General features: G+C 37.1%; 4 protein-coding genes across 6 annotated transcripts; 3 read left to right on the forward strand and 1 right to left on the reverse strand.

The window, feature by feature from the left end:
- The first annotated feature begins 2,764 nt into the window (after nucleotides 1-2,764).
- LOC148970894 (formyl peptide receptor 2-like) lies at nucleotides 2,765-6,594 on the forward strand. Of its 2 annotated transcripts, XM_089122974.1 has the most exons (3): nucleotides 2,765-3,156; nucleotides 3,738-4,263; nucleotides 4,419-6,594. In XM_089122974.1, exons 2-3 carry the CDS (start codon nucleotides 3,739-3,741, stop codon nucleotides 4,884-4,886), a joined length of 993 nt encoding a protein of 330 aa, XP_088979100.1. In that variant the 5' UTR covers nucleotides 2,765-3,156; nucleotide 3,738; the 3' UTR covers nucleotides 4,887-6,594. The 2 variants fall into 2 exon arrangements, with proteins under 2 accessions (XP_088979100.1, XP_088979099.1); XM_089122973.1 differs by lacking the exon at nucleotides 2,765-3,156 and having other exon boundaries at nucleotides 3,405-4,263.
- Nucleotides 6,595-9,793: 3,199 nt separating this feature from the next.
- On the forward strand, nucleotides 9,794-12,625 carry LOC120483379 (formyl peptide receptor 2-like). The gene is made up of 2 exons (XM_089123022.1): nucleotides 9,794-10,878; nucleotides 12,034-12,625. The coding sequence occupies exon 2, from the start codon at nucleotides 12,035-12,037 to the stop codon at nucleotides 12,623-12,625; it is 591 nt and encodes a 196-aa protein (XP_088979148.1). The 5' UTR covers nucleotides 9,794-10,878; nucleotide 12,034.
- A 5,583-nt stretch (nucleotides 12,626-18,208) lies between these two features.
- LOC120483737 (formyl peptide receptor 2-like) lies at nucleotides 18,209-19,689 on the forward strand. The gene is made up of 2 exons (XM_039678933.2): nucleotides 18,209-19,007; nucleotides 19,096-19,689. Exons 1-2 carry the CDS (start codon nucleotides 18,459-18,461, stop codon nucleotides 19,573-19,575), a joined length of 1,029 nt encoding a protein of 342 aa, XP_039534867.2. The 5' UTR covers nucleotides 18,209-18,458; the 3' UTR covers nucleotides 19,576-19,689.
- Nucleotides 19,690-21,383: 1,694 nt separating this feature from the next.
- Nucleotides 21,384-23,374, reverse strand: lim2.4 (lens intrinsic membrane protein 2.4). 2 transcript variants are annotated; one of them, XM_039678519.2, is made up of 5 exons: nucleotides 22,968-23,374; nucleotides 22,689-22,754; nucleotides 22,412-22,561; nucleotides 22,171-22,305; nucleotides 21,384-21,679 (listed from the first exon to the last, which is right to left on the reverse strand). In XM_039678519.2, exons 1-5 carry the CDS (start codon nucleotides 23,140-23,142, stop codon nucleotides 21,618-21,620), a joined length of 588 nt encoding a protein of 195 aa, XP_039534453.2. In that variant the 5' UTR covers nucleotides 23,143-23,374; the 3' UTR covers nucleotides 21,384-21,617. The 2 variants fall into 2 exon arrangements, with proteins under 2 accessions (XP_039534453.2, XP_039534454.1); XM_039678520.2 differs by lacking the exon at nucleotides 22,689-22,754 and having other exon boundaries at nucleotides 22,968-23,370.
- Nucleotides 23,375-25,119: the final 1,745 nt, after the last annotated feature.

Genomic DNA, 25,119 nt, shown 5'->3' on the forward strand with positions numbered 1-25,119 from the left:
TTAACTGTATGCCTGGGTTTATCTATGCTTGTGTTTAAGTTGAAGTAAGTGCTGCACATGGACCGCCTCTGTCCGTGCGTTACAGAACACTTTGCTGCCACAGGATCAAGCTTCCATGCTAGCCTCTCATCATTTACAGCTGACGAGACTAACATCTCTCTCCTCGAAGGAACTAGCCATCTCTATACAACGGGATATGCACGCATAAATTCCGCATTTGACGCAAGGATGCTCGTCCATTTCCGGTTGTGGAGATTAAAGCCGAGGAAAACCGAGAAAAACTGGATTATGGCAGAGTCTTCAAAATTTACTGTCCTCCAGTCTTTGAAATTAAACGTACATACGTTTAGATGTAATTTTATATATAGTTATATTTATTTAATATAATTTTAAAAATAAGCATAAACACAACGAGGGGTGTACTTTTATCTGTTTTTGTGACTAACGTTTCTTTAGTATAACCATGGAGTATAAAATTCAATATAAATTCTCGGTATTGCATTGGACTCTACGATCGGCGGAAGTTATCGAGCATCCCTAATGCTTCACCGGAAATACCGCCGTGCATAGAGCCCATTGTTGTCTCTGCAGAGCTCAAGCACAGCCGCTAATCAAACCCAAGCTCCCGCTCCACCTGTTTCATTCCAGCCCAGTGTGAGTCCTGCACTTAGCTATCCCATCCTGTCACTTCCTCAATGTTCACTGGAAAGGCTATGGAGTGGGCAGGTGCATTCTGGGAACAAGGTCGGATGTCGTTCCCTTCTTATGACGTGTGTATCGCCCTATTCAGAGAGGCTTTTGAACTCCCTGCAGAAGATGAGGAACTGTCCTTGTCCCTGCGTCGGGGAGGTTCGTGCAGCGGATCAAGTATACTGTTTCTGCCAAACTCACTGATTGTGTTGGACCCCTCAAGCCAGTATTCCGCGCTGGACCTGTTGAACTTGCTAATCCAGAGACAGCGGAGGTTTCGCCGGCCGAACTGGAGTTTGAGCGCGTGCAAGCCGACTCGAAAGAATCAAGTACCGAGTCGAGTGCATCAAGTGGGTTAAGCGAGTCAAGTGAACCGAATCCCGAATCAAGTGAACCGAATCCCGAGTCAAGTCCTGAGTCAAGTGGGTCCAATTCCGAATCAAGTGAATCCAGTGAGGAAAGTGAGTCAAGTTCGGCTGAATCTATGGAGTCAGGTCCAGTTAAGCGAAACGAGTCTGTTCCCCTGGATCCAGAGTTACCAGTTCCAACAGCGCGCCGTCGCAGGAGGAAGAGGAGGAGAAGGAGGACTCACTTGGCTCGCCAGGCTCCGGTGAGCGTACCCTTCAAGCTCCAGGAGGCTTCTCTTGAACCCGTTTACAGCCTACAGCCCGGAGGTTTCTCCCCTGGATTTCCCCCCCCAAAAGGGGGGGGGGGAGGGGGGCAGTAGGTACCCTGAGAAGGCCATGTAGGTGGTGCTGACATGGACCTGATCTGTGCGGTCTTCTCTTGAGCTTCCCATGCCTCTAGTAACGTCTGGTCTCCTGTCAAGTGTGTTCCACCCTGGTTGTCTATGACGCGTGCTTCCAAATGGTCTCTTGCCCTGCTCTGGTGTCTAGGCCCCAGGCCTCTCCACGGGCCTGGCCCTCCATCCGAGCCCCTGTTGACCTCCCCCTGGAGCTCTTAGGAGCGTCTGGAAGCAGCGAGTGTGTTTGATGTGTTTGTTGGTTTATGGTGTGTTAGAACTGGATGCTGATGGTTGTTGTTTTACTGCCTTGTGTCTTAGATTTATTATATTTTGATTGTTTTATAAGTATTATTATATTTTTCTTTTTTTCTAAGATTTACTTATTTACTTTGAATTTGCATTGGCTTGCTATTTTTCTTTAGTTCTGTTAAACCTATTAATAATTTACATACAATTATGATATTAAACATATAGTAAAATCTCTGTGCTTCCCTTGAATAGCCTTTAGCACAACAATTTAGCTATTTAAAGGGATAGTTCACTTTGAAAATAATTTTTGATATGTTTCAGCTTACCTCAAGGGCATCCAAGATGTAGGTGTCTTTGTTTCCACAGTATTTTCAATTTTGACATTTTTCGGTCAAACTGTTGTTGTCTGTCAGTCATATAATGCAGGTTTATGGGGTCCACCTCAATAAGCATGCACAGAGAAGTCAAAATTAAACATGATTTAATGACTCAGTACACACTGATGGCCGTGAAGACACGAAACGAGCGGTTTTTGTGAGAAAACGAACAGTATTTATATAGTTTTTACCTCTTGTTAACAGCTATGTCGAACTGATCTGAATCAGATGTCCAACTGAACCGAACTGAACCGTGTCCAACGTTACGCGGGAAGTGATCTCTCGCGTGTCTACGTCGACGATTTCGATATATCTAAACAAGTTTAGTGAAAGGTAAAAACTTCCGAAATATCTGTGTAAACAATGCGTGACTCAATGTAGACACTCGAGAGATCACTTCCGGTGTAACGTTGGACACGGTTCAGTTCGGTTCAATTGGACATCTGATTCAGATCAGTTCGACATAGCTTTTCTCACACAAACTGCTCGTTTCGTGTCTTAGGCCATCAGTGTGTACTTACAGTCATTAAATCATATAATTTTGACTTCTCTGTGCATGCTCTTTGAGGTGGACCCCCTAAACCTGCATTATATGACTGATAGACGACACAGGTTTAACGGAAAAATGTCAAAATTGAAAATACTGTGGAGACAAAGACACCTACGTCTTGGATGCCCTTGAGGTAAGCTAAAACATATAAAAAATTAATTTCAAAGTGATCTATCCCTTTAAATGGCTTTTTTGGAGTACTGATATCCAGTGCAGAAAAGAATTTGATCTGTTTGCAGATAAAAATTGCGCATCTCCTCCCTTTTCCTGCCTGTCTGTCCTTTATTGCCAAATAGCATGCCTTAGAATGACTGTGCAAAAGATGCAGTAAAAAAAGCCTGTTCAGAATTAAATGAAAGCAACTGCAAGAGATGTCAATGAAGTTGCTTGTATATTTATCTGCACACTGGTGGAACAATGACTATTTAATTCTCAAACATAGTCCATGCTGAACATATTCACAAAAGATTATGGAAAGCTGTTTATCCCAAGACTGGGCTGGTTAGTGCAAAAAAATAAAAAAATAAATAACAACCAAAAAACAGGTAAGAACATTAAAATTCATCACCAGATTTAGTTCACCTTTTTGAAACAATATAGGATAAATAATGAGCTTAAATCTAATTTATTGCAATAATCTGATATATATATATATATATATATATATATATATATATATTAAAAAGCTTCAAAAAATTTTTAAAATTAATAATATAAATAAAATACAAATTTATCACATTTATAATTTATAAAATAATTTTTTAATAAGTGTGGATATGGTGTAAATCAAATCCTAAATGAAATAGGAGGAGAGCAGTCAAAAAAGTTCTACTGGTAATTATTTAACAGGGTAATTCAAAATCTTTAGCCGATCAATGTTCCTATTATGACTTCTAAGTAAACTCATATCAGTTTAATAACCTAGACCCTCTTGGTTGCCAGACAACTCTCATCGTGTTTATTTAACTGTGTGCTGACGTTCGTGAAACTAGCATGGTAACCACACACTTAGGTCGAGCAGAATGCGAAGACAGATAAAGTTGAGTGCATATGCGAACGTAGGCTCACCTTAAGCCTTCAGAAGAAAAACTGAAAAGCTTTTTTTTTTAATCTGTCTTGCTTGTAGAATGACCTCGAATACAACTCTGTCCTTACACCTCAACTCTAAAATTTCAACCCACTATGAGAAAACAACAGTGGACATTGTCTTCCTCTCCATCATCTTTCTTCTCGGCACCACCGGGAACTCTGTGGTGATCTGGGTGGCCGGCTTTCGCATGAAGCCCAACGTCACTAACGTTTGGTTGGTCAATCTGGCAGTAGCTGACCTGATCTTCTGCCTGACACGAGTCACTCCGCTCCTCAGAAAAATTGTCTTTAAGCAATGGGTTTTTGGGGTCTTCCTCTGCAAGTTCAATGGTTTCTTCAAGTACGCCAACATGTTCTGCAGTGTTTTCCTTCTGGCTGTCATCAGTGTGGATCGAGCGCTCTGCATCTGGTGCCCAGTTGTTACTAGAAAACGACGGACGTTATGTGCAGCTCGTGTGGTCAGTGTGGGAGTTTGGATTGTGGCCGTGATCTTGAGTTCACCGTATTTTGTGTACCGGCAGGTCTACCCTGATGACAACAACCTGAGCGTATGCTCACTGAAGGTCAGAATAGCTTTAAAAAATGACTGCATAAAAAAAATCTGATTTTGTTATTATGAATATATAATTATAAGTTAATTTGCAGGAGAAGCAAGTAGAATACTAGTTGCATGTGCTATAGAAAATATGTGAATATGAATTTGTAATTTCATTTACAGAAAAAAGGAAGAGCAGAGTATGCCTACTACTTCATTCGTTTCATCTGTGGATTCCTGTTGCCCTTCATGGTCATCCTTATCAGTTACATACTAGCTGCGGTTGGGATACGCAGGACGCGGCTCTCTGGCAAATCGAGGCCTCTGCGGATTCTTGCTGTAGTGGTCAGTGCTTTTTTCCTATGTTGGGCCCCCTACCACTTTCTAGGACTGGTCAAATTGGTGGATAAAAACAACAAGCTGGTAAAAGTAGGATGGAAAATGGCTTCAAACTTAGCCTATTTCAACAGCTGCGTTAACCCAGTGCTGTACTTCTGCATGGGACTGAAGTTTAGTCAACGATGCAACCAAAGTTTGTCTGGGATTTGTCACAGAGCTTTTATGGAAGAAGGCCAAATTCTGTCACAGCAAGGCACTGGTAAAGAAAGCTGTGATTCCATTCCAAAGACTGAGAGTGTCACTAATCTTTAAGAGTTTTTACTCTATTTCTTGTTCATTTGTCAGGTCTAGCAGCTAACTTTTTTAATGCATTTTTTTTATTAGTATATAACAAATTAATCTATAAAATATAAATATTTAAACTAAAATAATTCACAATAAGGGTAATGATATTTATACAAATGTTTATGAAATAATTCAGCATTTTTATGATCAGCTATGTTTGTCTACATGTATGATTGTTATTTAACAGGATTGATAAGCCGGAATCGGAAATTTAGTGATGCACCGATTTGAAAATTGTGGCCGATAACCAATATTACTATTGCTGTTATGGCCGATACCGATATATACCAATGTTGATATCTCTGTATAGAAAATATTCCAATAAATACTGTAGGCTTTTTAAAAATGACAGGGTACATCTATGCATTTATAAAAAAATAAATATAAAATAAAAAAAATTGATAGCAAAAGTGCAGATATTTAAGTTTGGGCTAACATGTTTCAAGGGAAGAAAAGCTATTGAAGAGTGAAGACTATTGCAATTTTTTTAAATGTACTGGCAAATATGGTTTCATGTGGTTACAGGGAGCTTGTAGCCTATAATAAATAAAGGTTTCTGAGTCAGTGACATAAGATTGTGTGTATGCATTTTTATTACCCAGTAACTACATACAAGAGGGTAACAAACAAACACCAGCCCACAATGTCACACTTACCCTGGAACAAGAGGGTAACAACCATAGATATCTATATAAAGGCTAGATATCTCGTCCGTGCTGCTGGCCAATGGAGGTCAGCACCTGGCGGCCATCTTGTCACAGGCAGCTCGCTCACTGGTTTTAATGGTGCATGCATGTACTTTTTAAATCACCGTAACTTGCTCAACTTTCTACCAATTTTCAAACGGTCTGGTTTGTTATAAACGGCAGAGATGTAGTTATGATACTGCATACTTATTAGTGTATAAATAAATAATCATCCAGAATTATAGCCACGTTAATAACGTTTGTAAGAAACCAAACCGTTTGTAAATCCGTCAAGATTTCAACGAGATAAGAGTATTTCTTACATCAGAGCCCGCCAGAAAGCCTGTCTGTGACAAGATGGCTGCCGGTGATGACGATAAATACTCCGCCTTGAGACATAGCTTTTATATAGATATATACGGTAACAACTAGCACCTACATGAAACAAATCTTTCCCCAATATTTAAGCAAAAGTTACAATAATTTTCGTTTTCAGTGCACTTTTGTTAAAAAGATTACTTTGTAAATGCATCGATATATATACCCTGTAATTTTTATAAAGCCTATAGCCTAAAGTGCGTAGGCTGGTTCACCATTATTTCAAAATGGTAGGCCTATGTTCTTGCTGCTCCCAAATGTGAGATTGTTGTATCATAAGTACCCCTTAGTTCTATAATACTTACAGTATAAATCATTTTTTTTAAATTTCTCCTGGTTGTTACCCCTTTATTCTATTCCCCAAACTTAAAATATTGTTCCCTTAAATATTGTAAGTATATGTTATGTAGCCTACACTATATTTACCGAAGGTTACGCTGTAAAATCGCTTTAATTACGCAGTACTTTCCGGTCTGTAATCTATCATCTGCAGTGACAGTGAAACATTAAAGGTTGTGCAATATTGCAAAATGATGACACGCATTTTTGTTTTGCATGTGCACTTCGTAATAGGCTTTTAGAGAATTAGAGAACACATGGCTTATTGTGACTGACTGAAATTAGGGCCTATGCCATACATTAGAAAGCCTACATGTCATTAATTTAAAAACAAAACAGGTAAAGTGTTTGAATAAAACATAGATTTATGTACAAAGTGTCTCTTGGTGATGTCTATTGGGAATTTCCTGATTAAAGCTCAAACAACATTCAAAAGATTTCTTGAAGTGCAAGAGACATGAACATGAGCAAGAATGAATTTATACATAGCCATTGATTAGGCTATACATTAACTGCAGGGATGGGCAGTATTTCAGACATATGAAATACAAAATACCATTTTATTGTGAATCATTCTGTCAAGCCAGTCATTCTGTTAATCGGGTTTCATGAATCAACTAGTTCAGATCCTCCTCTTCCCAACCCTGACATTCATTCATGTGACTGCAGTCGGCTACTAACGTTACTCAGCATTGGATCCGCAACTTTTCAGGAATAAGGTGAGGATGTCACGATCACTTCTACTTGTTTTTGCTATTTTATTGCTATTTGAAAGTTCAAATTGTGTATTATTCAGATTTGCCTTCATTTATGAAAGAATAAAAGAGGACAGACAAGTGGGAAAATAGCGTCAATTAGTCTTGCCCGGTTGTTGATTTTTATTTTTATTTTATTTATTTAGTTTTGTTGGTGTTGATTTTTAAACGGCAATTCATACTTTCCACCTGACGTCACAAGTAGGCTACCTTGGCTGGCGGGCAAGAATGCCGTTCTCCAGCAACGAAACCCAGTATTAGTAAAGGATCTTGCCAGGACGTCGCCAGTTTTTATACAAAAGTTGGTGTTTCGAGGCATAAATGACACGCCAAATAGTTGTTGTGCGATTGGTTGCACTAACCAGATGAGATTATCAACCTTCACAGTAACGTTATAACGTTACACGTCTGTGATCATCACTCAAGGTAATTTCTTTTTTTTATACAATGAATGGGTGAATGATCATGTAATTAATCGTTACTGTCTTTAAGTTAACCTGTACTTTCTGTCAATCAACGCCACCAGCTGGTTCAGCGAGTCAGCTGTTTGTGTTATGATGTTGTACGTTGTGATAAAAGTGTGTGATGATGATAGGTTGTTTTTAGGTTTGTGTTATCTATGGTTTTCTATGAGCACAGTAGAGCTAGAATTATTACTGCTCGATTATATATATATATATATATATATATATATATATATATATATATATATAAACCTTGTCTGCTTTACACAGCTCGCTAACAGACTTAATAGCAACTAAAGACCTGGAACTAAGACCCCGTTTACACCTGGTTCCTGGTATTAAAATGCGATCTGTATCCAGATAAGTTATCCGGATAATAAGTACTGATTCCATTTACACCTGGCCTCATAAATGTGTTTTTGCAAAACGGATATAAATCCGATCTTCACCTCCTGCGTTATGCAGATTTATTGGATTGCACGCCACCAAAAGCAACAGATCTGAGCGGCATTTTATTGATCATCAGCTAATTTCCAAATCCGAGACATCAATAAGAGAGAGTGGCAACAGGCCTGGTAAGATAATTTCGTTTCTTTACTTGAAGATGTGTTAACTGCGTCTGTGACTTACTTTCACTTTTATTTGCGATGTTTGCACGTTGAATAGATGCTCAGCTGCTCATCTGCGGTGATGCGTGTCGCGTGTCGCATCTGACTAGGCTATAACATGACATATAGCCTATATAACACGCTCTCACTCGTTTATTTTTTAACATTTTTGGGAGGAGTAAAATATACATATGTGGTTTCAACAACCAGATTGCGTTTACACCTAGTAAAGATCCGGACACAATGCGAGCCAGACTACCTCCAGATGTGGTCAGGCAGATCCGATCACGATCCGATCACAACGCGTTTACACCTTGCATTAACATGCGTTTTTTATTATCCGGATAACTAATCTGGATACAGATCGCATTTTAATACCAGGTGTAAACGGGGTCTAAGACTCTACGTTGAAAATACCCGTTTGTCGCCCGCCAGGCATGAGGCTTCCATGGTAGTCACGTGACTGCAAAGTATGAATTACAACATGCATGTTGTAACTGGGTGATATGACACTATCATAGCGATGATATGGAACTTTTTCTAAATCGTAACTTACATGCATAGGCCTATTTGTGGGGTAAGCAAATGTATAGGCCATAGGTATAATAGGCCTATTCTTTGTATAGCAGAAAAGGTTCCCACAGTTTTACATAGACTAGTACAGTATGACAAATTTAATAGTGTTCTCTACAAATAATAGACTACATTGTAACCTGGTTAGAGACCAGGCTACTATTTTGCATAAGTTTGTTTGTAATTGCCAGCAGGAAAGAAAAAAAAAAAAGAGAGGGCAGAGATAAGGTTAGGAATTAAAAGTCAGTAGGCCTTTGTAGTTTCTTCATTCACCTGCTGGATGGCCAATTTCATATGTATTTTGTATATTATTTTTACAATACTGCATTTGTATTTATTTATTTTTTTCCCACACAGTATTTTGTATGTTTTATTTTAAATACATTTCCATGTATACCCATCTGATTAAGGTAATCTATACGCTATAATGATGTAGCCTACTAAAATGGGAAACGTTTTTCTCTGTTGTCAAAACTATTCCCGTTCACACCATAGACAGTAAAAGAAAAGGACACAGTGACCCCATTGATTTCAACAGAGAAGACTGAAGCCAGATTATTGCACTTCCAGTTTGTGAAGGCTCAAACTGAGTGTGATGACAGTGTGACAGTTGTAAATCTTCGAGCCCAATTCCCAATTCCTCAAAAACGTTGTTGAAATATTTTGTTCCGTTGCTTTTATGGACTCTCTGGGCTTCTCTTTACTTAGTGTCTCCATGTCCCCCCGATTGCCTCATAGACAGTATTCGCTGTCAAAGTGACACCAAAATGAATGGGAGTCAGTGGAATGCTAACAGCAGGTAAAGTTCTGCTAAAATGGCGGCTTCCACAAGACTTCAACTTCTGGTTGATGGATTACCCCCTTGGTTCACAAACCTTACTGCCAGGCCAGTAGTTGGCGATGTTACTTTGTAAAGAAAAAACAATGTGCCTATATTGAACACGTAATATGCATGTGCGTGATGTTAACATTGTCACAAATTTGCATTTTGTAGTTTACACAGAGATGATAAAGGTACCCAGATAGCAAACTGACATTGAATCAACATGGAAATATGACATCGAAACAACGTTGATCTGACATTGTTTTGCTCATCGAATTAACGTTGAACCAACGTCAGATGCGTCATTCTTTCAAAACTAACGGAAAATCAACTTGAAATCAACGCGTTGTTTCAACGTTATGAAAGCAAACCAATTTTCGATTTCATTTAGCTTTGAAGAATGCCGGGTCTGACGTTGGTTCAACGTTAATTCGATGAGCAAATCAACGTTGTTTCAATGTCATGAGAGACGTCGTTTCCACGTTGATTCAATGTCAGTTTGCTGTCTGGGTAGTGTTTCCTAAAACTTGCCATTTGAATCCTATTGTCAAAGGTTTGTGTTTTTGGGAACCAAAAATATCATTGTTGAAAACAACGAAAACTGTGTTGTATATTTTTGCCCCTTAGTTGTAGTCGACAGCATAATCCCCTGACCCTGGATTTGAGGCTATATCCTGTGTAATGTTGTCAAAAGTACAGACTTCAGACTTGTTTCTTTGTATTTTAAATATGCCATGTCAAGTACAGTCACCTTTATTTATGTAGCGCTTTACACAATATTTCAATGCCTAAAATGTTTCAAAGTTATAATTTGAAAACAGGAAAATTATGCATTACGGCTGTTGTTCAGCTGAAGTCAGTTCAGTGTTGAATCAGTTCTGTTGTAAAGCTCTTCAATTATTAAATTAGTTCATTTCATCTCTAAGCAGTTCTACAAAAAATGATGTCATCATTCAGTTCAGTTCTCATTCAACAAAGTACAGTCAGGTTGTTTATATAAATAATATATGATTGTGCCAAAACCACACTTCACTTACAACAATTCTGTTAATGTAAAAATAAAATTATATATTTATGTTCGTGTAAGTCTCCTCCCCCTTCCTATTTCTCTTATCTGTCTTCAGGGATCTGTCTTCTTTTAGGCTAAGGAGCAAAAGGAAGAGAGCAACTGCAATATCAATGAACTAGCCACAGATTCATTGTTTAAGCATAGCAAAATGATATTTTAATAGTTATACACAGCTCCTATTGAATCATTTACCAAGGATTTCGCTGTTTTTCCCCCTCAAGATTGATGGATTGGTTTGATTTGTGAAAACACTGATGTGTACAGGTAAGAACATCTACATCAATTCATCACAAGATTATCTCTATTTCTGTCCTCATTTTGTACCAAATTTGTAAAATTAATATTATTATTATTACAATGACACTTTGCAATAAGGTTTCATTAGTTAATATTAGTTTACTACATTAGTTAAAGGTATACTCCACTTTTTTTTGGAAATAGGCTCATTTTACCACTCCCCCAGAGTTAAACAGTTCGGTTTTACCACTTTCAAATGCATTCAGCCGATTTTCTGATATTTAGAAGAATATCAGTAACCAGCCAGTTTCTGGTCTCATTGACTTCCATAGTATATTTTTTTCCTACTATGGAAGTCAATGAGACCAGAAACCGTCTGGTTACTGATATTCTTCTAAATATTAGAAAATCGGCTGAATACATTCGAAAACGGTAAAACTCAAATGTTTAACTCTGGGGGAGTGGTAAAATGAGCATATTTCCAAAAAAAAGTGGAGTATCCCTTTAACAAGAACTTATTATGTTCAGCATTTGTTAATCCTTGTTAATGTTAATTTCAACATTTTTCTTATGCAAGCTTCAGTTTTTCATACAGCTAACATATCTGAAGCAGGGCAACAAACAACAACTACAACAATGGGACTAAGTAACTATGATTTATGAAATCCTAAATGTTTGTATCGTGATTTCAGAGTAATTTGAAATCTATAACTGACCTTGTTATTTTTGGTGCACCAATATAAAATGTATGCGGCAGGATACTGATATCCGATTATTTAGAATGACAATCTGCCAATACTGATAACGATAGCCTAACGATAGTTCAGATAGTTTTGTGTGAATCGTCCCTGATCATCAGCAGTTTTAAACAAACGGACGGTACAAGTGGCTGATACATCGATGCATCCCTTGTTATTGCTATCCCTTGTACTTTGTGATCGAATGTGCTTTCATCAACACTCACAATACCAGAAGTGATCTACTGTTTCTGTGAAAAGTGAAAAGTTTCTACTGCATGATACATATCAGGGTTACAACTCCAAAATATTATACATTTGAGCATTTTAGAATTTTCTGAGCAAACCTATGCCGAATAAGTCTTCCAAGTTGTCTTAAAAATGAACGTCAAGACAGATGTTTAAACTAAAGGAACATTTACTGATTTGTCTGTCTTGGTTGTAGAATGACTTCCAACACAACACTTCTCCATTATGCCCACTCTGAGGTCTCAAACCACCATGAGAACACTACAGTGGACATCGAAGTCATCATGAATGAGGTCAGCATTGTCTTCCTCTCCATCATCATTCTCTTTGGCACCACTGGGAACTCTGTGGTCATCTGGGTTGCCAGCTTCCGCATGAAGCCCAGTGTCACTAATGTGTGGTTGGTCAACCTCGCTGTAGCTGACCTGATCTTCTGCCTGACACGAGTCCTATCAATCTCAAGCCTTTTCTTTGACTACTGGCCTTTTGGGGTCTTTCTCTGCAAGTTCAATGGTTTCTTCAAGTACGCCAACATGTTCTGCAGTGTTTTCCTTCTGGCTGTCATCAGTGTGGATCGAGCACTTTGCATTTGCCGCCCAGTGTTCACCAGGAAACGACGGACGATATGTGCAGCTCGTGTGGTCAGTGTGGGAGTTTGGATTGTGGCCGTGATCTTTAGTTCACCGTTCTTTGTGTACCGGCAGGTCTACCCTGGTGACAACAACTTGACCAAGTGCTCACTGAAGGTCAGAAAGGCTTTAAAAAATTACAGCATAAAACAAATCTGATTTTGTTATTATGAATATATAATTATAAATTAATTTGCAGGGGAAGCAAGTAGAATACTATAGTTGCATGTGGTATAGAAAATATGTGAATATGAATTTGTGATTTCATTCACAGGAGAAAGGAAGAGCAGAGTATGCCTACTACTTCATTCGTTTCATCTGTGGATTCCTGTTGCCCTTCATGGTCATCCTTATCAGTTACATACTAGCTGCGGTTGGGATACGCAGGACGCGGCTCTCTGGCAAATCGAGGCCTCTGCGGATTCTTGCTGTAGTGGTCAGTGCTTTTTTCCTATGTTGGGCCCCCTACCACTTTCTAGGACTGGTCAAATTGGTGGATAAAAACAACAAGCTGGTAAAAGTAGGATGGAAAATGGCTTCAAACTTAGCCTATTTCAACAGCTGCATTAACCCAGTGCTGTACTTCTGCATGGGGCTGAAGTATAGTCAAAGATGCAACCAAAGTTTGTCTGGGATTTGTCACAGAGCTTTTATGGAGGAAGGTCAAACCCAGCGGGACACTTGGGACGAAAAATATAATTCCATTCCAAACACTGCAAGCGCAAGTGTATCTAAAAACTTTTTTTAAGAGTTTATATTCCAAGAAAGGTCCAATTATTCCATATTGGACCTTCATTCTCTTTGTGACGAGCAGTGTTGGGAGTAACGCATTACAAAAGTAATACATTACAGTAACATATTTCTTTTTGCTGTAACGCAGTAGTGTAAGGCATTACTAATCAATTTTCAGTAATATTTTACTCGTTACATGTTCAGTGAGGCTTGTATTACAGTGTATTGTCTGCTTTTACTTCTTAAAGGCAACAGACTATGTGAAAGTTTTAAAGCAGTCTTTTAGTGCCAGTTCAGAGCGGTCGCGTCTGTAACATTGTTTTTTCCTCATAAATGCGAACACGAAAACTAAAATAAAATGAATATTTTAAGTTCTATGGAGACTGGAGAGCCAACCCTTCCTAATTCGATTTGCGCAGTGTAATTCACATAATTACAAAAAATGTATTTTGCCTCCTATTTTTTGTCACACATGAATGTGTGTCTTTTCCCTAATATTAAAAATAAAACATAGACTGATATTTGTCTAATGTCTTGAGTCCTTTAAGGAAGTAGCCTATATACGTTTCAATACATGTATTTTCTGAGAATTTTTATTTCACGTTGACTGCAAATGTCATGTCCATAATGCTGGACTTCCCCAATTTTAAATAATTTATCCTCAACTAGTTTTGTGGTGTAGGTCTACGTATTTTATAATGTTAACTTCAAATAATACTAATAGCCTAATTTAAAGATAAGGCAGCATTGGATATGGACGTAAGGAGAATAACGCTGGAGTTGGAAGAGGTGTGTCGCGATTCTGTAGGTTCGTGGATCTGAGTCGTGTGGCGAATCGCGATTTCGGTTTCATATTGCATATCGTTACAGCCCAAAAGTTAAGTTCTACTTAGTTATTTTGGCCAAAGTAACTCAAAAGTAATACATGAGTAATGTAACGCATTACAATTCTGAGACAGTAATATTGTAAGGTAATGAATTACTTTTAAATAACAGTAACAAGTAATACCTAATGTATTACAGTTTGGAAGTAACTTGCACAACACTGGTGACGAGGTTTCAAAAATGAAAGCTGCCACTTCCATAGTTGATCCTGTACCAACTATTCTGTTCCAATCATGTATTGCAATTTTATTATAAATGATTCTCTATGCACTGGTGTGGTCAAAGCAACATTTAAAACTGCTGCTTTGACTCCTGTACCAAAAAAAAAAAAGACACAAACGTTGACAATCTAAATAATTTCCGTTCCATTTCCAATCTTCCCTTTCTTATGAGCCCCTTCAATCAGGATTCCATAAACTACACAGCTTTGAGACTGTATTAGTTAAGGGTACTAATGATTTAATCGCTTCTGATTCTGGCAGTCTCTCTATTTTTGTTCTTCTTGATCTTAGTGCCGCTTTCGACACAGTTGATCATAATATTTTACTTGCTCAGTTAGAATCTGTTTTTGGTGTTTTGGATACTGCACTAAGCTGGTGTAGGTCCTATATTTCTGATAGAAAGCAATTTGTTGCTATGGGTGGTTTCAGGTCTGCTATTGGTGTAGTCGTGCATTCTGGTGTCCCTCAAGGTTCTATCCTGGGCCCTATACTTTTTAACCTATACATGTATCCTCTTGGTCAACTTTTAAGATCACTTGGACTCAGTTTTCACTTTTATGTCTAAACAGTGACAAGACGGAAGTAATGCTCATTGGTTTACCTCACCAGCTACGGAAGGCTGGTTCACCCACTTTTAGTGTAGAAGGTTTTATACTTCAATTTCAGACTAAATTAAAAAAAAATCTGGGGGTGATATTTGATAATAATTTGACATGTGTTCCTCATGTTCAGAGCACTGTCAGGACATCTTTTTTTCATCTCAAAAATATAGCCAGATTGCGTCCCATGTTGTCACTCCCAGTGGCTGAGAAGCTAATTAGCATTTTTGTTTTTTCACGTATAGATTACTGTAATGCTTTGTTGTCTGGGGTTTCAAAAGCTACCCTTAACAAACTACCCTTAACAAGTTAGTACAAAATTCTGCCACTTGAATTCTGTCTGGAAACAGGACAAGGGATTGATTTTAAAATCTTAATGCTTACTTATAAGGCCTTGCATGGACTGACATCTCATTATCTAACTGAACTTTTAACCTACACACCAGCATGTTAACTCGCAGTCTCATCCCAAGACATCATATAACTGACGTCTTGGGACGTCTTTACGTCGACATCCGCCTTTTTAGGGTACCCTTAAACGTCGGTTAGATGACGTTATCGGATCCTAACCCTACCCCAGACCTAAACCTACCCGGTCACCTAACCGACGTTAAAGGTAAAGCGTCAGTTGTATGACGGCCCGGGATCGTCATCTAACCGATGTTTAAGGGTATCCTAAAAAGGCGGATGTTGACTTATGGTCAAAAGACATCCCAAGACGTCAGTTATATGACGCCCGACTAAAATCCATGATCGATAGGGCCTTTTCGTCGAATGCTCCAAAACTTTGGTATTCCTTGCCTATTGAGATTAGGCATTTGTTTGGGGTAGCATTGTTTAGTTTGTATGTTATTGCATTTTTCTGTCAGAAATGCATTGTTTATGTTTTATTATGTTTCTATTTTTGTGAAGCACTTTGAGATACTTTTTAAAGGTGCAATATAAAATAAAGTTTATTATTATTATTATTATAGTTCGTTTATCATGTCTGTCAAATAGCATAACATTTGTTAAACAAAGCTTGACTGGATACAGACTAAAGACAGAGAATTATACTTCACATAGGTTGCAGTGAAAGAACACGATCAAATCATTTATTGGTACAGAACATCACATGGCATACACACCTGAGAGGAATCCACAATAATTGGGAGCATACTCATTAACCAGTCCATCAATTAACAATTTAAACGTATTTTTAATATATATATATAGGGATGGGTACCGAAACCCGATATATATATATATATATATATATATGTATATATATGTATATATATCATATCTTACAGAATGAAAAAATGATTGTACCTCAGAGCGTGCTCTTCTTTAATAAGAAGTTGAGCCTATATGAAATATTTTACAATTAAAATGAAAATAATTTGTAATGTATTACATGTAATAACATGTATGTAATGTATTATATGTAATATAATTTATGTATGTTTATGCAACAGTGGATTTTAAAGACTGCTTATAATTTATGTGTGTTTATGCAACAGTTCATTTTAAAGATTGCTTATGTCAGCCTATGTCTAGGTTTGTTAATTATTAGGATGATGTAGATAAGACTATCTGAGGCGAAAAGAGGAAATTGTTATTGACCTAACATATGGAAAGGGACACAATTTTAGACCATGTCTGCATGATGATCGGGGTCCATCTGTGTTTACTTATCACTCTGTTTCTATTATTTCTGTAATATTTACCTGTGAAATAAATACATGCCTACGAAAAAAAAGGCTTCAGTTTATCTGCAGTTAACAAAAAGGCCACAACACGTTTTCCCAGTTCAAATGTCTTCTGTGATAATTGAAAAACCAAAACATTTGGGTCCTCATGGCATTGCTAAGCTGAGCACACTGAAATAAATCAACTAATGTTGCCCTATATCATTGCAAGTCTATACCGTATTTATTGATACATTGCAAAGTAATTAAAATAATCTGTAACACTTTACAATATGGATCATTAGTTTACATTAGTCAACTAACATGAACAAAGAATGAACAATACTTATAAAGCATTTATTAGTTAATTTCAACGTTTACTAATACTTGTAAAAGATCGAAACTTACACATGTCTGAGTTCACAGATGCTGACACCTTCATTCATCTCCATCCTCCCCACCACCACCAAGATGTTCCCTTCGTATATCTCCTAGGGGGTTGATTGCGTCCCTGCCTTCGTCTTCAGGCAGGAAATGCAGATTCTGTACCCTGGGAATGCGAGCTACGGACAGGGCCTACGCCAAATTGTGCTTGCTGAGCTGTTAATAAATGCATACTTGTTACGGTATTTGTTCTAAATTTTTCTGGTGGAACTTAACGCAAAGATACTGAACAGGCAGTACAAGATTATAAAAAAAGTAAACACATACATAGGGTCGTGACGGATAGATAGATAGATAAGATGCACTTGTTAATGTCTCCTCCCCCTTCCTGCTTGTCTCCTCTTTGTTTGCAGAAAATATTCATATTAATTACTAGAAAAGTTACTGAAAAGCACAGATGAGCACACCCTGGTGTGATGTCAACGAACCACTTCCTGACTTATTAATTGGCATCGAAAAATATAACTTTATTAGTCACGCTTCCTTTGACTCCTTCATGAAGGATAACTTCAGTTTTGTAAAAACACTTGCTGTGTAAGGTAAGACACCCATATCTAATCGTTCACAGATTATTAAAAGTTAATATTTTTTTATGCATTTATTAATTAAGTTTTCATTTATTTATTTTCCAGGCCATGCAATATTTGACACTATCAGGGAAAAATTATATATATATGAAGAGTTCAGATGCAAAAGCCTCTAAGTGCCATTTGAAATTTTCTTCTAAAATGATCATTTTTATCAAGCCTGTATATTAAAGTTCAGTAATTTCACTTAAATGGCAATGATGATTACCTATTAATTGTCATTTAAGTGAAATTACTGAACTTAAATATACAAGCTTGATAAAAATGGTCATTTTTGAAGACAATTTCAAATGGCATTTAGAGGCTTTTGCATTTGAACTCTTCATATATTTCTGAAAGTGTCACATTGTATTCTTAATTAATGTACAGTACTGCCTCCAATTTCTTTAATAACTGGTAACATATAATTACTTTGTTTAATGCATTACAGATTTATTCTGTACGCTTTTGTGCATTATATCAGGTTTTAACACTTCGAGTTTACACTTCTCGTTCACAAGTTTACAAGAATACACTTGTGGTGTAGCAAACACGCAAGGGTTTCCTTTTGTCTGACACAGATAATGGTGCATCTTCCATGTGCAACATTTATATTGATATTAAATGAAAATATTGATACAAGAATATAAACCGTCAGTGTATGAATGAGTGTATGAATGGGTGAATGTGAGGCAAAATGTGGCCATTAGGTCTATGAAAGCGCTATATAAATGCAGTCCATTTACCATTACCATTTTTTGATATTGAATATCTCTTTGAACATTTTAGAAAATTAGTCTGCCTAGTTGCCTTACAAATAGACATCATGAATGAACTGAAGGATCATTAATGTTTTTGTCTGTCTTGGTTGTAGAATGACTTTCAATACAACACTTTCCCATTATGCCCACTCTGAGGTCTCAAACCAGCATGAGAACACTACAGTGGACCCTGAAGCCATTACAAAAGCAGTCAGCATTGTCTTCCACTCCATCATCATTCTCTTCGGCTCCACTGGGAACTCTGTGGTCATCTGGGTTGCCAGCTTCCGCATGAAGCCCAGTGTCACTAATGTGTGGTTGGTCAACCTCGCTGTAGCTGACCTGATCTTCTGCCTGACACGAGTCCTATCAATCTCAAGCCTTTTCTTTGACTACTGGCCTTTTGGAGTCTTTCTCTGCAAGTTCAATGGTTTCTTCAAGTACGCCAACATGTTCTGCAGTGTTTTCCTTCTGGCTGTCATCAGTGTGGATCGAGCGCTTTGCATTTGCCGCCCAGTGTTCACCAGGAAACGACGGACGTTATGTGCAGCTCGTGTGGTCAGTGTGGGAGTTTGGATTGTGGCCGTGATCTTTAGTTCACCGTTCTTTGTGTACCGGCAGGTCTACCCTGGTGACAACAACTTGACCAAGTGCTCACTGAAGGTCAGAAAGGCTGCACAAATGCCTGAGTGATTAGTTTTTACTCACACATCTGCATCTATAGAAAATAAATTTGTGATTTCATTTACAGGAGAAAGGAAGAGCAGAGAATGCGTACTACTTTATTCGTTTCATCTGTGGATTCCTGTTGCCCTTCATGGTCATCCTTATCAGTTACATACTAGCTGCGGTTGGGATACGCAGGACGCGGCTCTCTGGCAAATCGAGGCCTCTGCGGATTCTTGCTGTAGTGGTCAGTGCTTTTTTCCTATGTTGGGCCCCCTACCACTTTCTAGGACTGGTCAAATTGGCGCACACAGACAACACGTCAGTAAAAATAGGATGGAGTTTGGCTTCGAACTTAGCCTATTTCAACAGCTGCGTTAACCCAGTGCTGTACTTCTGCATGGGACTGGATGTTAGACGGCAATGTAACCAAAACCTGTCAGGGATTTTTCATAGAGCTCTTATGGAGGAAAGTCACTTCATGCAGTCTCAGGAACGCATAAGGAACGGAAGCTGTAATTCTTTTTCAAAGACTGCTGACACTGCGCATATGACTAATGTTTAAGAGAAATTTGTTCTTGAAACTTTTTCCCTAGCCTATCCAGTTTGGCATTGTAAATAGAAACAAAATGTATATCTTGCAATGTATATCCTGCTTTTTATGTTTTTTTAGTTTTTAGATGAGATTTATAGCGTTAAAATTATCCTATGCTGCCTGCTTTGCGTGCTCTGCAGGTTCAATCTAAAGACATATATTTAAAAAATGAACCCAGATCCAAATAAGAAAAGTTAATTCACCATTATATTGTCCAATTGGAACTATCAGCCTTTCCCCATAATAATGGGAGCTGTACTTTTCTACTGAAATACAGCAACATTTAACCTGTAAAAATGAATGCGCAAATTGGGGCAACAGATTACAAGCAATATTATTGATTCAATTTAACAAATTAGAATTGAGTAATAATTATTCAAATTAATTCTTTAAAAGTAAACCATTTAAAATGAATAAAACTTAAAAAAAAAACTTACATTTAAGTCGCTATTATGGTGATCAGTGTTTTTTTTTAGGTTTATCCTTCAGTGATTCTGCTTGTTAACATCAGGTGTCTTCAATGTTGGCAATAAAGAGTTCTTAATTAATCTTTGACATCTGTCTGTTATTCAGATATTTTTGTTTATTTTTTGGTTTAAACGTTACTCTTTTTAAATGGTTAACTTTTGAGGAATAATTTGATTACTCAATTGTAATTTGTTGAATTTAATTAATAATATTGCTTGTAATCTCTTGCCACAAATTTGTTGATTAGATAAAGCGTATTCATTTTTACAGTGTAAACAATTAAGGAATTGTTGACAAAAGTTAAAAATAGGGTGCTTTTTATGGTAAAAAATAATGTTTTGTTGTTGTTGTTGTTGTTTTTTTGACAATTTGAAATTCTTTATTCAAATGTGTTTGACTAGTCAGGACAACACTTGGTGAATAGATTTGTTTATCGCTTAACATAACCTTGAATTAAACAGGAAGAACGTATGTTGTTGTTGTGGGGACTGAATTAACATGTTTGCTGAAATCTGATCACCTGTCATCAATGTTTTCCCAATTCATGTTTCTTGTGATAAAATGTTACATACACAAACATTTCTCCAAGTCCTAATGGCACAACTGAGTTTTCAAAGTTGTCCGTTGTTCACTATGTTTTGTAAAGATGCAGAATATATGGAACCACTTTATCTTACTTTAAAACATGTGACCTTCTTCAAAGAAACCCCAAACGAGGAAATTAATTGCATTTTTAAGTATTTGAAGCCAGCTGTTTCTTTTTTGAACTAACTTGGTAAAAAGTTTTATTTAAAGAATTCAGAAGAATTCAGAACAGGAAGGATCTTATCTCATTTCTATGAATAAAAATCCAGATAATTCTGAGGCAATGCGTTTATATATTAGCCTACTTTTTGTGCATTTAAAAAAACTGCTGACATGATGAAAGTAAAGCTCTGAATAATTACCATGGGAGAAAAATAAAACATTCAAACACATATTATATAATTTTTTTTTCTTTTTTTTCACACATACACAGTGTTTAACACAGGATGCTCCCCACTTGCTGACTAGGAAATTAAGCTGCAAGTGTGAAACTGTCAGTCTGATACTTAAGGCCACATTGTGAAATAAATGCTTAAACGCAAAGAGGCTAAGGTAAAACTATGTTGCAAAACAAAAACAGTAGTTACATAACTACATGTGCAATCTCTAACTTCTTCTAACTGCATGGACAGATGTTCTAAAAACGATAAATAGCAAGTAATGTGAGGTCATAAATATATTCCGATATATCAAGAGAGGAACTTAAACACAGAAAATGATTTGATTTGATGTGGATTTTTATTGAAAAAAAATTATGAAAAGTGAAATAAACATTTGTGAAAACTGGTATATCTGTGCAGAATTATACAAATATATTTGCATGTGTAAAAAAAGTCCTTTAATGTGGGGTTTAGGCTATTGAGATGGTGTAGTTTTGCAGATGAGTGTTTTAAGGCATAATGTTAAGCAATCCTCATAGATCTGATGATTTCCGGGCCAAATCTTTCAATTGCTTTAGGTTAACGACTTCCAACCACTCTCCTGGATTCATACATCCTGTGAGCACACATGTAGAATATCCCTGCAACAGACAATTTCCAAATCACAAACATGCAAACAAGTGTGAGCATTTCTTCAAGACCATGAATAGGCTAAAATAACCACTAATAGGATATATATAAGTAATGAGGATGATTCATTTATTTAGTATTGTATGCTTTTTTGCACTTTACAATAAGGTCTCATTTGTTAACATTAGTTGATGTATTTTAATAGTTAGTAAATGCTGGAATTAACATTAACAAAGATTAATACATTCTGTAAAAGTGCAGTTAATTATTAGTTCATGTTAACTATAACTAATGTTGAACCTTTTTGTTAAGGGTTACCCATTTTCTCATGAGTTTGGTCTGCATGTATAGCAGAACTTCATCATGAGGTCTATAAGGTCTTTCAACCACATGCTGAGGCATGCACATGTCCTGGATTCTTTACATTCTGCACCACTAGAACATTTCATTACTTTTAACACTCCTTCTGTTCTACGATTGAAGAGCTTCTATGTTTTATCACCTGCAAAGAAGGTCATGAGCATGGCCACCCATCCTAGTATGTAGGACCAGGAGAAGCGCCAGTCTCCGAAACGCTTGCCCAGGAAGCTTAGGGTTACGCCAGTGTAGATCGCCATAGCCAGCAGAACAAACAGAGCTGGGTGTGAACAAAGCAATGGATTGAAAAATTTGACCTTGACCTTTTATTCACATTTAAATATGCTAAAATGTCACAGCTCGTTTTGCATATGTTTATGACTTACTGGAGATGAAAAACATGATTCCTGCAGCAAAGGAACGACTGAATCTCTCAAAGGCAGAAAAATGGGCAAACGAGAGGATGCCTGCCATGATGCCCGCAAAGCACGCCATTCCTGAGAGGATCATGAATGCCCGTGTGGCATTCCAATATGCTGAGGAAAGAGACGAGACATGTTCTCAAAGCAAGCCTAAAGATGGGTTTTTTCCTATTATCATTATCATCCCCCCAGAAATTATTTTTCTCATTTGATCTTTAAAAAACTGTCCCTGCGGAATCACCTTGAACTAACCACAGTGCAGTTCCTGCAATCTCAGATGCCATCTTATTAGACCACTTTGGAGCGTCTGTTCAGAATATGAATGTGCAACACAAACCACTGTATGGAGCTCTGCATAGCAAAAAGAAGAAACCACTGCCATCTACAGGCAAAAAATGGTCTCAAAGCTCAAATGCAGGTGCCAAAATTCTTGTATAATGTAATGGGGGACTTTAAAAATAGCGATAGAGCAAATTATAGACATGTAAACATATGTTTTGCATGAGTAAAATGTGCTTACCTATACTTGCTGTCTGCATGTAGCACTTGTTGGCCATGCAGTACCTCCACAGGCCCTGATGGGCATAGCTGCCCGAGAGGCGATACTGCATCCAATAATCTGTTGCCGTGGAGACCACTATTAGGATGTTCCCCACAATGGCACAGAACAGGCCGCCGCCCATAAAGCTGTACATCCTGACACACGCTGCGACTATGCAAGGAGATAAAGACTAAAGAGATATGAGAAACGAGTCATGAAAAAGTTTTGATTTTTCACATACAGGTGCTTATACTGTACACAAATTCATGTGTACACAAAAGTGTGATAAATATATAATTCAAACAATTATATACAAGATTCAACTAGTTTTTGATTTAAGTTGAAATTACTTAAATATCAAAGTTACTGCCTTAGAGGAGTAGTTCACTTTAAAAAAAAAAAAACTTTTGCTGATAATTTACTCACCCCCATTGTCATCCAAGATATCCATGTCTTTCTTTCTTCAGTCGAAAATAAATTAAAGTTTTTGATGAAAACATTCCAGGATTTTCCAGACGTTTCCAGACGATGAAATAAGGGTCTTATCAAGAGAAAAGATCGCTTTTTTTTTTTTTTTTTTTTTAAAGTTTACGTTTTATAAGGTCACATGGTCGCCTACTCTGCACGTTCATGAATCAAAATGAACGAATCTTTTGCCGAGTCAATTCGTTCATTTCGTTCGTTGAATGAACCAAATGACACGAAAAAAGATTTGTTCATTTTTATGAACGAGTTCGAACAGGAAATGCGCATCACAGAACAGAGCAAGGTGACCATTTGAGCTTATAAAACTTAAAATTTGCCTTTTGTTTTTTTTTTAAATTTCGCTTGATAAGACCCTTATTCATCGTCTGGAATCGTTTAAAGCCCTTTGAACAGTTTGCAGTTTGCAATGAAACTGTCTTTTTGAACCGTTTGGTTACCAGTAACGTGAATTAGCCTATATGGAGAAAAATCCTGGAATGTTTCCATCAAAAACCTTAATTTCTTTTTGACTGAAGAAAGAATGACATGGATATCTTGGATGACATGGGGGTGAGTAAATTATCAGCAATTTTATTTTAAAGTGAACTACTCTTTTAAAATTTTAAGTGCAGTGTCAGTTACTCAATTTAAACACTGATTTATTTATTTTTTATAAATGTGCAAATTAGCATTACTCAAGCTTCACAATAATCGATTTCAGTAATCACTCACAATACGATCTAATTTATTAACATTCGCCAATGCATTGAGTAACGTGAACAAACGGGGAATATATTTTACTGCATTATTAAAGATTATTAAATCTTTGTTAGTGTCAGTCAATAAAAATTGTTCATGTTAGTACATTAACTAATTCGAACAGAACATTTGAACGTAAAAATATATTAGTAAGAATAATAAATGTTGCAGCAACTTTCTAATGTTAACTAATGTAGTTAACTCATAAAAATATATAGGCCTGTAAATATATAAATCATTACAATGTTAACAAATGAAACCTTATTGTAAAGTGTTACCTAGATTTTCTTTATATTTATGTCAATTTGTTTATTATTTTCTTCGCACAGAGAACTTCAATACAGATGCTATATGGCCTTTTCGTTATAATTCAATATACTAAAAAAAAAGAAACCTGTCCCACTGAGACATTTTAACTTTAGGATATTCCAGATTAGATAGTCATTAAAAAAAATCAGAAACACAAGTTTAGGGTACAAAAGTGTCCCTCTTTTCCCAGCAAATCCCTCTTTCCCTTGAGAGAACCCTAATCTAAAGTGGGACCGAAATTTCTGTAATGCTCGTCATAAAATAACTTCCATTCACACTACATTGACGGCTCAATCAGCGAATCAAATATTAAGAATATTTACATATATAAACAGAAAAAAAACATGCAAGTTTTTCATCGCTTACCTTGTTGCTTCTGAGGCAAATCCCTCTTTGCTTATCCTCTGGGGAAAGAGGGAGTGAGAGAGTGGAGAGGGAGGGAGAGATGTTAAGAGGCAAAAGAGAAATGGACAACCTCTGTTGCCCTTTTTTTGTTGATGGTGGCAAAATCCTTTAAATGCTACCTCCTCTGTCTCTGAAACAAATACACTTGAACTGGTTAGGGCAGGGGCCCTGGTGTGTCTGACTTTTCACTGTG

Source organism: Pimephales promelas, chromosome 18 (genome assembly GCF_988280905.1).
Source record: "Pimephales promelas chromosome 18, fPimPro1.hap1.1, whole genome shotgun sequence".
NCBI lineage: Eukaryota > Metazoa > Chordata > Actinopteri > Cypriniformes > Leuciscidae > Pimephales > Pimephales promelas.

What these genes read in the sequence shown, in the direction of transcription:
- LOC148970894 (XM_089122974.1), top strand. Translation starts at nt 3,739, where the DNA reads ATGACCTCGAATACAACTCTGTCCTTACACCTCAACTCTAAAATTTCA. An exon ending in TGAGCGTATGCTCACTGAAG is followed by an intron (nt 4,264 to 4,418) that starts GTCAGAATAGCT and finishes TTTCATTTACAG; the next exon opens with AAAAAAGGAAGAGCAGAGTA.
- LOC120483379 (XM_089123022.1), top strand. Translation starts at nt 12,035, where the DNA reads ATGACTTCCAACACAACACTTCTCCATTATGCCCACTCTGAGGTCTCA.
- LOC120483737 (XM_039678933.2), top strand. Translation starts at nt 18,459, where the DNA reads ATGACTTTCAATACAACACTTTCCCATTATGCCCACTCTGAGGTCTCA. An exon ending in TGACCAAGTGCTCACTGAAG is followed by an intron (nt 19,008 to 19,095) that starts GTCAGAAAGGCT and finishes TTTCATTTACAG; the next exon opens with GAGAAAGGAAGAGCAGAGAA.
- lim2.4 (XM_039678519.2), bottom strand. Translation starts at nt 23,142, where the DNA reads ATGTACAGCTTTATGGGCGGCGGCCTGTTCTGTGCCATTGTGGGGAAC. An exon ending in CATGCAGACAGCAAGTATAG is followed by an intron (nt 22,755 to 22,967) that starts GTAAGCACATTT and finishes TATTCTGAACAG; the next exon opens with ACGCTCCAAAGTGGTCTAAT. An exon ending in GCTCATGACCTTCTTTGCAG is followed by an intron (nt 21,680 to 22,170) that starts GTGATAAAACAT and finishes TGTCTGTTGCAG; the next exon opens with GGATATTCTACATGTGTGCT.